The sequence below is a fragment of the Meles meles genome, chromosome 11 (genome assembly GCF_922984935.1).
Source record: "Meles meles chromosome 11, mMelMel3.1 paternal haplotype, whole genome shotgun sequence".
In the NCBI taxonomy this organism is placed as follows: domain Eukaryota; kingdom Metazoa; phylum Chordata; class Mammalia; order Carnivora; family Mustelidae; genus Meles; species Meles meles.
In genome coordinates, this window is record NC_060076.1 from 6,952,895 (window position 1) to 6,964,905 (window position 12,011).

The 12,011-nt window shown below is 49.3% G+C and overlaps 1 protein-coding gene across 15 annotated transcripts in view; it reads right to left on the bottom strand.

Moving 5' to 3' along the window:
- Positions 1-6,609, bottom strand: part of SPTAN1 (spectrin alpha, non-erythrocytic 1) — a 61,835-nt gene extending 55,226 nt beyond the window's left edge. For 14 of the 15 annotated variants that reach the window (XM_046021960.1, XM_046021959.1, XM_046021953.1 and 11 more), the window contains exons 1-2: positions 6,454-6,562; positions 3,241-3,291 (exon numbers count right to left, since the gene is read on the bottom strand). In XM_046021960.1, coding sequence (XP_045877916.1) covers positions 3,241-3,273 — 33 coding nt within the window. In that variant the 5' untranslated portion in view covers positions 3,274-3,291; positions 6,454-6,562. Of the gene's footprint in view, positions 1-3,240; positions 3,292-6,453 lie in introns of all 15 variants that reach the window. The other variant, XM_046021948.1, reaches the window with a different exon arrangement.
- Positions 6,610-12,011: the final 5,402 nt, after the last annotated feature.

Genomic DNA, 12,011 nt, shown 5'->3' on the forward strand with positions numbered 1-12,011 from the left:
ATGGGTCATTTCCATTGATTATATTAAAAATAGGAAAAATATTCCAATCACCAAGAAATGCTGCCACCGGAAGATGTGTTAGCCTCGCACCCAAAACTCGTGAGGGAGTTAGTGGAATTTCTTGGCCTCTGCTCAAGTGTGCGACACTCCCCCGCCACCCAGGACTGAGGCCGCAGGCTGCAAGAACTCCACCCCTGGCCTGAAATATGCGGCGGCTGACTGATAACGCGGGCTCCACTGAGAATGTTCCAGACTGTTCCCAACCTTAATGGGATTAACACCTTTTGAGAGCTAGAAAGGAAGACTTTGGGAAATGTGCCATTAAAAACAATCTCCAGGGGTGTCTGGGTGGCTCAGTGGGTTAAAGCCTCTGCCTTCGGCTCAGGCCATGATCCCAGAGTCCTGGGATGGAGCCCCGCATCGGGCTCTCTGCCTGCCTCTCTGCCTACTTGTGATCTGTCAAATAAATAAATAAAATCTTTAAAAAAAAAAAAAAAGAGAGAGAAAGAAAGAAAGAAAGAAACAATCTCCAACCACACCAGCCTATCTATTCTACTAACTGCCTAAAAACCCAGGGAGGGACCAACTTCCTAGGATGGCAGAGGACTGCTTATCTCGAAGGAGTCCCTTAACTCTGATTTTGCCAATCAGGTCCCTATCCACAGAAAATAAAGGAGGGCAGACGGAGTGCTAAATATATTTTCTGTATGTTCAAGGGCAGCTTCCCATGGAAGATACCCGAAGAAAAAAAGTCGTGTTTTTGCTACTATTTTTCGCGAAGACCGAAGATGCAGGTTATTTATAAATGCCGCAATGCAGCAATCAAAATGTTAGCCGCATCATTCAGCAAGGAGTATGAATTGATCTCGGGGGATAAAACAGGAATTACAACTATGTCCTCTATTGTAATAAATAAAAAGACCTTGTCAGCATTCTTACCATACTGCCAGATCTCTGGGAAGAAAGAGAGGGGTCTAAACATATGAACCTTGGGTAGAAAGTTCTAGTTTAATCCAAAGATATAACACGCCCAAGAAGGACCCCTCATATCTGACACAAATTCACACATATTATCAACTGAAAATGGATTCCTACAGAAAAGCCTAGCCACTAATTAAAAACCGTCTTCTAGCCAATGCCAAGAGACAGCTGTCTGAGCTAGTGCTTGGTACTGAGGGAATTTTTATTTTTTTTATTTATTTATTTTAATATTTTATTTATTTGACAGAGAGAAATCACAACTAGGCAGAGAGGCAGGCAGAGAGAGAGGAAGGGAAGCAGGCTCCATGCAGAGCCGAGAGCCCGATGAGGGGCTCGATCCCAGGACCCTGAGATCATGACCTGAGCCGAAGGCAGAGGCATTAACCCACTGAGCCACCCAGGCGCCCCTTGAGGGAATTTTTAAATGCCTTGGCCTCACCTACAGAAGCTACCCGCCCTGCTATGCATGGGCATCCGTCTCTGGAGGGCGGGTGAGACCCGGACAGACAGACTCCGAGTTAGGCAACAGAAAAGACTGATGGAAGTCGTTCTCAGACCAAAGGTCAGACGCCTCCCACACAGCGAGCCCGGCACCTGCACTGAGTAGGTGCACCGTCCCGCAGGTCATGGGAGGACGGAGGAATTCAGCACAACTTTTCCGTGGAACCCCAGCAGAGAAGCCACTGGTAGTGAGCATGAAGGAGTCAAAGCCCCGGGTCTGCCACAGACCGTGCTGGATGTAAGAGGCACCTGGAAAACTACACAATGAACTCCAATTTCACCAGATACACTCTTTTGCGAGCAAAGGGATTTGGGGGGACTAAGGGGATGAACAGATCACTGGGCTCTATGGGAAAATTCCTACACATCACCCAAAGCAAAAGGTCAGAAAAACCATCCCTCGGATTTACTGTGGTTGCTTAGTCAGAGCTCAAAGGTGCAGGACTGACACCGCAGGTTTTTCCGCCTGGCTCCGAAAGCCAAACCATTTACCGCATTTTACACGTGCCAAGCAGGAGAACTACAGCCACCCGTGTGGACGGGCTTCTCCGGAGAACAAACCACCGAAGAGCCCTTCAGCACCCATTAACATGTTACCGCAGCGGAGTCCCAGATCAAGCTCATGAGCCCCGAACCAGCCTAGCTGCAGCTTTCAGCGGATGGGAAGTAGAGAGGTAAATAGTACAAAAATGAAGGGTTTCAACCATGAATAAAAACTAGTTTTGCTTCTGTGGATCTGCATGTCAGCCTTCAGACTGATTAACTCACTTCACCTCATGGGCCCGTTTCCGCAGAGGTGAGCAGGGACTTAGCTTTAAGAAGGCAAAAGGTTCATGCTGCATTGCATCAAAATCCAGAAACGCCGAGCAACGTTGAGAAAACTTACTTCTGAAAGCTTCCCAAATACTATCTTGCTGCGACTTACCTCTTAACCTGTAAAATTTGGATGAGAGGTAGTTAAGTGCAAAATATTGTTTCTGCCAATCAGAACAGGGAAGGGTTAAAATGTGGCCCATTTTTATAAACCTCATTTCAGCCAATTCACCACTCTGATTTATAAAAGGGCTTGCCTTGGATTTATCACCCACAATCACTAGAAATCTGCAAAGTTTGTATTTCTCCTTATGGGGTATCGAGACATTAATTTTAAGCGTTTTTCTTTTTCAAAAAGGTCCAATTCAGCAAACATTCAAAAACTGTACACAAATGAAATATACACAGTGAGCTTTTTTTAGCCAAGAAAACGCAAGCTCCATTTCATTACAAGGCCTGTGGCAGAAAAAATAAGTCGGTGGGAACAGGAAACAAACCCAAGTTTATGATATTTGTCAAATTTAAAAATACTACTTTTATGACACACTTTCAGATTATTTTTTTTTCCAAATAGCTGAGATAATCTGTTTAGTCCCTTGGTTCTTAAAAACCAAGTAACCATCAATTAAAAAATCAGCAAACATTACATGCAAACACCAGTAGGGTGAGAAGAAATTAATGTATTCATGCCTGAAAGAGAGGAAGGCAAAAAGCAGGAGGCTTTGGAAATTTTAGAATCAATGTACTAAGACTTCTGTTCACGTGACACCAAAAAAAACAATGAAGAAATATCCCAACCCGAACCAATCGGCTTAACAGAAAGGTCATGCAGGCAGAGTTTTTCCCCCTCTCTTTAGATCATTCAACCTCTGCCACAAATGTGTCTTCACTGCAAGCCAGGCAAAACCGAAAAGGCAACCCGCTTCCTGCATGCTGGTCAAATACCTGTACTCTGCGTTTACGAAACGATGACAACATGATGGAGGAATGTGGAGTCTAAAGAGGGAGGGGGAAGAGTGAGATAACAAGCTTCTAAGGGCAAACGCAACAAAATAATGTCAAAATGAAGAAAACAGACCATTAGGAATATACGAAATACAAATAAAAAACCAAATTCCTGGGGCTCTCCCCGTGCCTTTCTTGTTCTGTAGAACTTCTGAACCCCACCAGGGATTTAAAATGTGGAAAGATGGGGCGCCTGGGTGGCTCAGTGGGTTAAAGCCTCTGCCTTCGTCTCAGGTCATGATCTCAGGGTGCTGGGATCGAACCCCGCATTGGTCTCTCTGCTCAGCGGGGAGCCTGCTTCCCCCTCTCTCTGCCTACTTGTGATCTCTGCCTGCCAAATAAATAAATAAAATCTTAAAAAAAAAAAAAAAGCTCCTTTCTTTAAAAAAAAAAAAAAAAAGTGGAAAGAGAACCCAAGTTCTCTGGTCCCTTAGCAGTTCCTGTTGATCTCGATGTGCTGCCTCGGCCAAGTCAGGCCCCCTCTGGGCCTCAGTTTCCCCACTTTCCAGATAAAGAATACTGAATATGTTTTCTAACACTAAACATGCCCTCCCCAGAGCCACCGCCCAATAAATTGAGACTCCCAGGACTAGCCAATTCCTAAATCCCCTTCCATTCAGTCATAAAATAACACAGCGAGACCCAGAAGAAGCAAGAAAGAGCTCAAGCTAGAGAGTACTGACCTGGGCCTCCTTTACTGGTACACTTCCTTACCAAAATACTAAAATACTATTTCCTGTTCAAAACCCATACAAGAGGAATATGCAAAAAAGGTGGAAGGGAATTAATAACACAGCTGCTCCCCCTGCCAGGGCTTCGGCCCCCAAATGCGATCAGCTCTGCACTCCTCCTCCGCATTCCCTTCTCGGCATTCCGGCATTCCCGGAGTCAGCACTTGCCACGAGGGCAGTGAAGTCTGCTACCTAGCGTGAGCACAGCTGCGGCAGCCCCGACCGCATAGCTAAGCGGAGTCCTTGCATAGCCCATGGAGGATTGATTACGAGGCCGGCCTGCTGCCCACTAGCCTTCATGCAGCTTCAGCAGTGACAGGGCTGTGGACCGCACCTGACACGCTGCTCAGGATCCGCTGTCGGCCCCTCCCTTTGGGATGAAGGCAGGTAAGGAAAAATCGAGCAAATACTGACCCAGGGAACCAAAAGAAAGATGGGATTTAAAAACCTGCTCTCGGGTCGCCTGCGTGGCTCAGGTGGTTGAGCAACTGCCTTGGGCTCAGGTCGTGATCTTGGAGTCCCCGGGGATCAGGTGAGTCCCACACAGGCTCCCTGCTTGGCGGGGAGTCTGCTTCTCCCGCTGACCTCACTCCTTTCATGCTCTTTCTCTCTCTCAAATAAATAAAATCTTAAAACAAAACAACAACAACAAAAACCTGCTCTCGTCGCCTAAACCCATCCATCAGATTATTTGACAAGCTCCTATTAGAACCCATGACATACCCGATTTCTCCAAATGCTAGTTTGCGACAAAACCCACGGCCAAGACCAAAAGCATACCCCAAGATGTTACCCAATTGATGGATTACTCTAAGAACTGCTTCACACCTGTCCGGCACAGGGCAAATCCTCCTTTCGAGGCTCATCTCTCCGTGGAGGTCCCTAGATAACAGCTAACACACTTTGAGGGTCCCGGTGAGTCCTTATTGGCCCCGTTACTAAAAAAAGCTTTTCTGTTAATTTCCTGCAGAGGCCCTTACTGAAGCACACTTTTTTTTCCCCTACAGCACATTTTTAAACTTTGACTTCAATTTGACCTTTGAAAATCCAAGACATTAGCTGCAACAAAAGGGAAAAGACAGTTTAGGAGGTGGAACCTTGGCTCAATAGCTTCAGACAGCTCAGTATTCCCACCGCTCTTCTTAAGATTTTCTGCTTCCTGGCTGCAAGACACCCCCGCCCTTCCATCTTTGATACATTCTGTTTTACTTAGATCCAATTGCTATGACTCCGCAATTTCTCCACCTATTATTAAAATACTTCAGATGGTCTCTCTTCTATTCTTCCCTAACAGCCATGATGGTTAAGTTTTTCTAAAATGCCGTGATGAAGACAGAACAAAGGGTTTACGTATTTTAGAATCTATTATATAAAAGAGATTTGACAAAAGTGTTGGGGCAATTCAATCATCTCAAGCCAGCATTAGGGGCTATTGAGGGTTTTAATTTAAAACATATGCAACCCTTAACCTTAACAAGCCCCTTATTTAGAATATTCTGTCCCAATGCATCAAAGAGACTCTTAAAGGCAATTTTCTTTAGGAAGCATCTTGTCAAATTTGCAGAGCTAGCTTACAAACAAAAGGCAGCTCTATCATTCAACACTGGCGTGGCTGTAGAATTTTTGACAAATAATATAATGTCCTCGAATCCAAAGACCCCCGTCTCGGGTGGGGCGGGGGGGTGGGGGGAGGGGAATAACTCGTAAGCTATTAAGTTATTGGATTTGAGTCTCAATACAAAGAAACGCCGCATCTACCTGTTATTTACAAGCAAATCACAACTGGGTAGGAAAGAAATGTTTATTACGAGGAAGGAAAAGGAGATGGCCAGTCTCAGACCTTTCTGCGTCTAGAGAGGAGGCCAAGAATCGCCACAGTGGATGAAATTAAGGTCAAAGAGCCCTTTTCCTCCATGCTCTCGGCTCTTCCTCCCTCAAGGGTTGGGGCGGCAACTGCTGTGGGGACTGGGGAAGAGGAGCTGCAGAAGTCGCTGCCTGCCGAGGCAGGCGATCGGGGGCGCTGGGGGAGCGCTCCGCAGGAAGGGGGATGGTGAGGATCCCGCCAGGGGCCCCCGCCCCACCTGCCGCAGCCGGATGGGGCAGGGCGGGGTCGCAACCAGGCTTGGGGGTGGGGGAGAGGGACGCACCCGCCGGCTTCGCCTCCCCCCACCACCTCCGCCCAGTCAATGACATTCCAGAGGCCGGCGCCCAGGCTGGGCCGGGCGGCTCCTCGGCAGCCCACGCTCCCCCCAGCCGGTCGCGGCCCGCCTGCCAGGTCCCCGCCCGTCGGAGGCAGCTGCGAGGCCGGCCGGGCTCACCTGTCCGCGCGCTCGCCCCGCCCCGCCCCAGGGGCTGCCCGGCTCCCCGCCCCGGGGTCGGCGGCCCTCGGGCCCTGCTCCCTCCCCCCAGCTCCCCGTCTCACCGGCTCCTGCGGGGTGAAGGCGGTGGGTGCGCCGGGATGGGGGTTGCTGAGGGACCGACGCGCAGCCGCGACCTCCCGCCTCGCCGTTCGCTCCGCAGCGGGTAGTGGCGGCGACGCGCGCGTCTCGCCTCTTTTATAGGCGGCCACGCGCGTTCCGGCGGCGGGCGGGCGCGAGCGCGGGGGAAGCGCCGAGGCGCGGCGCGAGGGGCGGGGGCGAGCACCGGCCGAGCTAAGGGGGCGGAGCTCCCGCCGGCTCGCTTCCCGATCGCACGACGGAAAGGGCCGAGGGCTCCCGGAAGGAGCCGAAGCTCCGCTGCAGGGGAAAAGCCGAGTCCCGGGAGCGCGGTGGGAGGATGGGAAAGGAGGGCGCGCTCCAGGGGCGGGGGGCGATGGTGCAGTGGAGTCACCGCCTCCGCCCGGGCGGCCAGAGATGCGGCAGCCGCCCCGCCCTCCCCGCACCTCGGATCCTCCAATCCTGCCCCTCCCCGCCCTGCAGAGAATCTTCTGCACCCCACCCCGCCCCTCCGCCCCTCCGCCCCTGGGAGTCCTGCCAGGACTGCAGCGAAGGGCGGGGCAGGGGCCGTCGCCGCAGTCTAGCCGGGGATGCTGCGCACCCTTGTCTGTAAAACGCCCAGTCCCAAAGGGTGAGATCACCCCCAGACTTTTCTTCCTCCAGCCTTTTTCCCTAGGAGATGGCTGCGGCCGGGACCCAAAGTCAGCCTATTCTGGTGGGGGCTGAGGTCTAGAAACCGAGAATGATTTGGAGCTCCGGGTTTGAGGTGGTGGTAAGAAAAGGCCAAATCCGATCCCCGAAAATAAAGACTAATTTGGAGTTGAAGCCTGTCATTTGGGATTTGGAGAATTAATAATTTCTTACATTCTTATAAAAAAAAGCTTTCTGACAGGTCGCCGGTGGAATAGGATGCATCAATCTTATTTTATAAACAAGACATGAAAGTTCTTCAGCCCACACCTAATTGAACTTTCCTTATGTACCAGGCGCTGTGCTAAGCGTTTCATGTGTTACTTTTTTTTTTTTTTTAAATCTGGGCAATCATTTTACAAGGTAGGTATTAGTTCCCCATTTTAGAAATGAGCACTCTGACATGGAAGATAGGTCTCTCGCCCTAGGTTAGGCAGTTAGCAAGAAGAAAAGCTAGGATTAAAAAAGAAAAAGAGGAGGGGCACCTGGGTGGCTCAGTGGGTTAAAGCCTCTGCCTTAGGCTCAGGTCATGATCGTTCTGGGATCGAGCCCCACATCCGGCTCTCTGCTCAGCAGGGAGCCTGCTTCTCCCTCTCTGCCTCTCTGCCTACTTGTGATCTCTGTCTCTCAAATAAATAAATAAAAATCTTTAAAAAAAAAAAAAAAAAGAAGAAGAGGAAAAGCTAGGATTTAGATCCAAGAAGTCAGAACGTTCTCTTAAACAGTCATGTGCCCGGCTAGCTCAGTCGGTAGAGCATGAGACTCTTAAACAGTCATGTGCTGCCTTCCCCTAGGAAAGGGAGGCACTGCAATGGTGGGTAGGGGGCGGGGGGTGAGGATTTCTGGAGTTTCTGTTCCTTACAGTCTTAGCAGTTTAAGGGCCTGGCTCTAAACTCTCTGTAGTGTAGCCCAAAGCCCTCCAGTGGGAAGCCCTTTCTCCCCACCCCCACTTCTGCGACAGCTGGGCCACAGCCATTGGGAGTAACACCCAAATCATTCCTGTGCAGTCAGGCAGACCGGGATCTCTGCAGCTCGGAAGGCCTCAGCCTCCTGGTTACCAAGCAGCCCTGGGCACTGCACCAGAACTTGGGCCCAGGCCCAGCACTGAGCTTCCTGGTCCTCTGCAGTTTGGCCTAATCTTTCCCTGTGCCTGGGATCTGCAATCTGGTTTCTAAGCTGCCCTTTCCAAGGAAAAATTCTCCTATTCCCTCAACCCATCACAGCGCAGAGAAAAGAAAAGGAATGGCCACACCCCAGAAGCAGCTTTGTAGAATCTGGAGGAAAAACGTAGGAGCTAAGAGGCATTTCCTGCAGTCTTCTGTATAGAGAAAACAGGACTGAGTAACTCCTCCCTGGGTTGTGCGTTTCTCGAACAGTTGATAGCATCGACAGCCTCTTCTGCACCGGGGAGCAGCCAAATGTTTAATCATATATTCAGCTCTGCGTACGAAATGGCTTACACAATCATAGCTCTCCAAAATTTCTAAGACCTGCTCCAGCAAGGAATGGATCTCAAGGGCCTGGGCAGGGGCTGTAAAAAGGGAAGATCTATCTTTTAAATCGCTACGGCTGGCCTCCTGGTGAAATGGGGGTTTTGTCATTTTTACCAGCAGCAAAACAGATGACAGCGCTTTGGTATTGGTACAGAAACTGAATCTTACCCGTTGATCCTTTGTCTGATCTGAGACAAGGCCAAAACCCACTACCTCTGGTCCTCTATGCCTCCCATTCACTCACCCACCCCATCCTGCACTTGGCACTGGAAATGAGACACTGAGAAAGCCCTTCTTCATGAGTTCTGTTGTGTGTCTACCTCACCTCCCACCGATTTCACTGTATGCCGAACAAACGCTCTGCTAGGTGTAGGGAGAGATGACAAAGCAGAGAATGGCCCTCTGTTTTGGCAAGAAACTCAGGGGGAAAAAAAAAAAAGCACAGGACAGGATAGCAATCAGCTCCGGGTTCCTAGCATCCTGAACAGCAGGGGGTAGGACGGAATTCCAAGCTTTCTCTATTCCGCCCCCCCCCCATCTGAAGGTTTGATATGTACCCAAACTTAGGCATCTAGGTTGTCCCAATACCTTTTCAAGTCCAAGAGGTCAACTGATTGGAAATACACAAAATGTAATGATGTTTTCACCTGTTTCAGCCACGGGAAATTAATCGCTGGCTCTCCCTGGAGAAACTCCCACTTCCTCCCGCTTCCCTTCCTCTCTCCCTCCTCCACCCCACGAGCACAGCAGTGAGCAAGCAGCAAACTCTTATACTCTTCCTCCCCACAAATGAGCTGATTGAGAAGTTACCCTGGCAAGTGGACTGTACTTCTTCCCAGATGACATTTTGCAGTGTCGCAGCTGGCAAGGAACACGGCGACTGGATGCCCCCCGAGGCTGTGATGCTAGGTGAAGTACGCCAGACACAAAAGCACAAAGACTGCACCCTGTGGTCCCCAGAAGAGTCAAGTTTACAGAGACAGAAAGTAGAGCAGAGCCTGCCAGGGGCTGGGCTGAGAGGAGGATGGGCAGTGAGTGTTTAACGGGGACAGGGTTTCAGTTGTGCAAGAGGAAACTGTTCTGGACACCAACGGTGATGGCTGTACAGTGGGCATGCACTTAATGCCACGGGGCCATACACTTACAAATGGCTGAAATGGCAACTTTTGAGTGACGTATATTTTACCACAGTTAGTAACAAAGCAGAGGCACCTGGCTGGCTCAGTCGGCGGAGCAGGCGTCAGGGTCATGAGTTTGAGCCCCATGTTGGGTGCAGAGATTACTTTGAAAAATTAGATAAATAAACTTTTCCTCCTTTAAAAAAAAAAAAAAAATGCTGGGGCACCTGGTGGCTCAGGCGGTTAAGCGGTTAAGCAACCAACTCTCGATTCCCCTTCAGGTGGCGATCTCAGGGTCTGTGAGAGCAGAGCCTGCTTGGGATTCTCGATTCTCTCTGTGCCTTCTCCCTTACCCGCTCTCAAAAAAAAAAAAAAAAAAAGGCAAAAAAGGGGCGCTTGGGTGGCTCAGTGGGTTAAAGTCTCTGCCTTTGGCTCAGGTCATGATCTCAGCGTCCTGGGATCGAGCTCCGCATCGGGCTCTCTGCTCAGTGGGAAGCCTGTTTCCTTCTGTCTCTCTCTGCCTGCCTCTCTGCCTACTTGTGATCTGTCAAATAAATAAATAAATAAAATCTTTAAAAAAAATACTATTATCTAACTTATAGATCTTATTCAAATTTTACCAATTGTCCCAATGTTCTGTTCTTTTTTTTTTTTTAAGATTTTATTTATTTATTTGACAGAGAGAGATCACAAGCAGGCAGAGAGGCAGGCAGAGAGAGAGGGGGACGCAGGCTCCCTGCCGAGCAGAGAGCCCTATGTGGGGCTCAATCCCAGGACCCTGAGATAACGACCCGAGCCGAAGGCAGCAGGTTAACCCACTGAGCCACCCAGGTGCCCCCCTCAATGATCTTTATAAGACAAACATACAAAAAGATTTTTTTTCTGGTATAGGTTCCAATTCACTCATGTACTACGTTTAGTGTAAACATTCTGAAGAAGCTAAAAGAAAAATGTTTCTTGAATGCATCATCTGTTTAAATTCGTATTTTTTTCTTTAAAATGGAGCCCAGCTGTAAGCTAGAGAATAAGTTTTTCTTTCTCAAGTGGGCGCCACACTGAATGTGGGGCTTGTACTCATGACCCTGAGATCAAATGACATTCTCTACTGACTGAGCCAGTCAGGTGCCCCTAAATTTCTTTATCATACGTGTTATTGTGAATTCACCACTGCTCTCACCTGCCTCCTGCAGTCCACAGGAAATCTAGTGTCTGGAACTCATTTGGTGGGACAGAGAAAAGGGAAGTGAGAGGCCAGGCCTGATTAAGGGATCTGTGTGAGGCACTGCGGCTCCCCTGCCTGTGCTGGCACTGAGACAGATGAAAGCCAAACCTAGTTAGGTCACTGCTTTCATCACAGGAAGCTTGAGGAGTAGGGGAAGGAACTCTCCAGAACCATTCTTCTATCCAAGGGATGTGCTGGGTTTCTCTCCTGTTGGAATTTTCAACTCATCAGATTTGCTTTTTAAAATGATGGAGGACAATGACAGGACAAAAATATGGGTACTCGGCCTGAGAAATGAGGTCAAGCTTGAAAGGAAACAAGCAGGCCAGTGAGTGCTTGAATTTAAAAACTGGACGCCGGCCTCAGTATTCCACTTTAAGGAATCTGATGCTGCCAGCCATCAGGGGAATCTACCGGCCAGCAATCGTTCCCTCTCAAGGTGACACGATCAATGAGTAGCAAAAACTTGGCCTCCCCGATGCTCTCCTTTCTTGGTTTACCATCGAGAACCCATTAGGAATTCTAAGCATCAAACGACGTGTGCACGACTGTTAAACACGACTAGAGAAAGAACATTCAAATACGAGGAGAGGCGTTTCCTACGGAGTGGCAGGCACAGATAGATTCAAAGTGGAATAGACCTCAGAGATCATTTTGCCCCGTGATTTTTTTCACATGTCATTTTTGGAGAAACGTTCCCATATATAATCTTACATAGAACCACAGTCTATATACACAGCATAGAGAGCAAAATCCCTGTGGCAGAGAAGATCCCCGGGTTCCCTCAGCGCCCCATGTGAAGCTGGGCAGAAAGTAAGCTTCTACCTCTAGCAGGCCCCGGGCACCTCCGGTGACCGCAGATTTTCACGGTTCCGTTCCAGCAGATGGCAGCAGTATTCTGAAGGAGGGGATGCCTTTAAAAAATGTGCACGGAGTCGCCATTTGTCGACCCTGACTGTAGGGCTGGGCCCCATCCACTCAACATCCTGAAGTCAGGGCTTCCCACCTGTTTCGGGTCACAA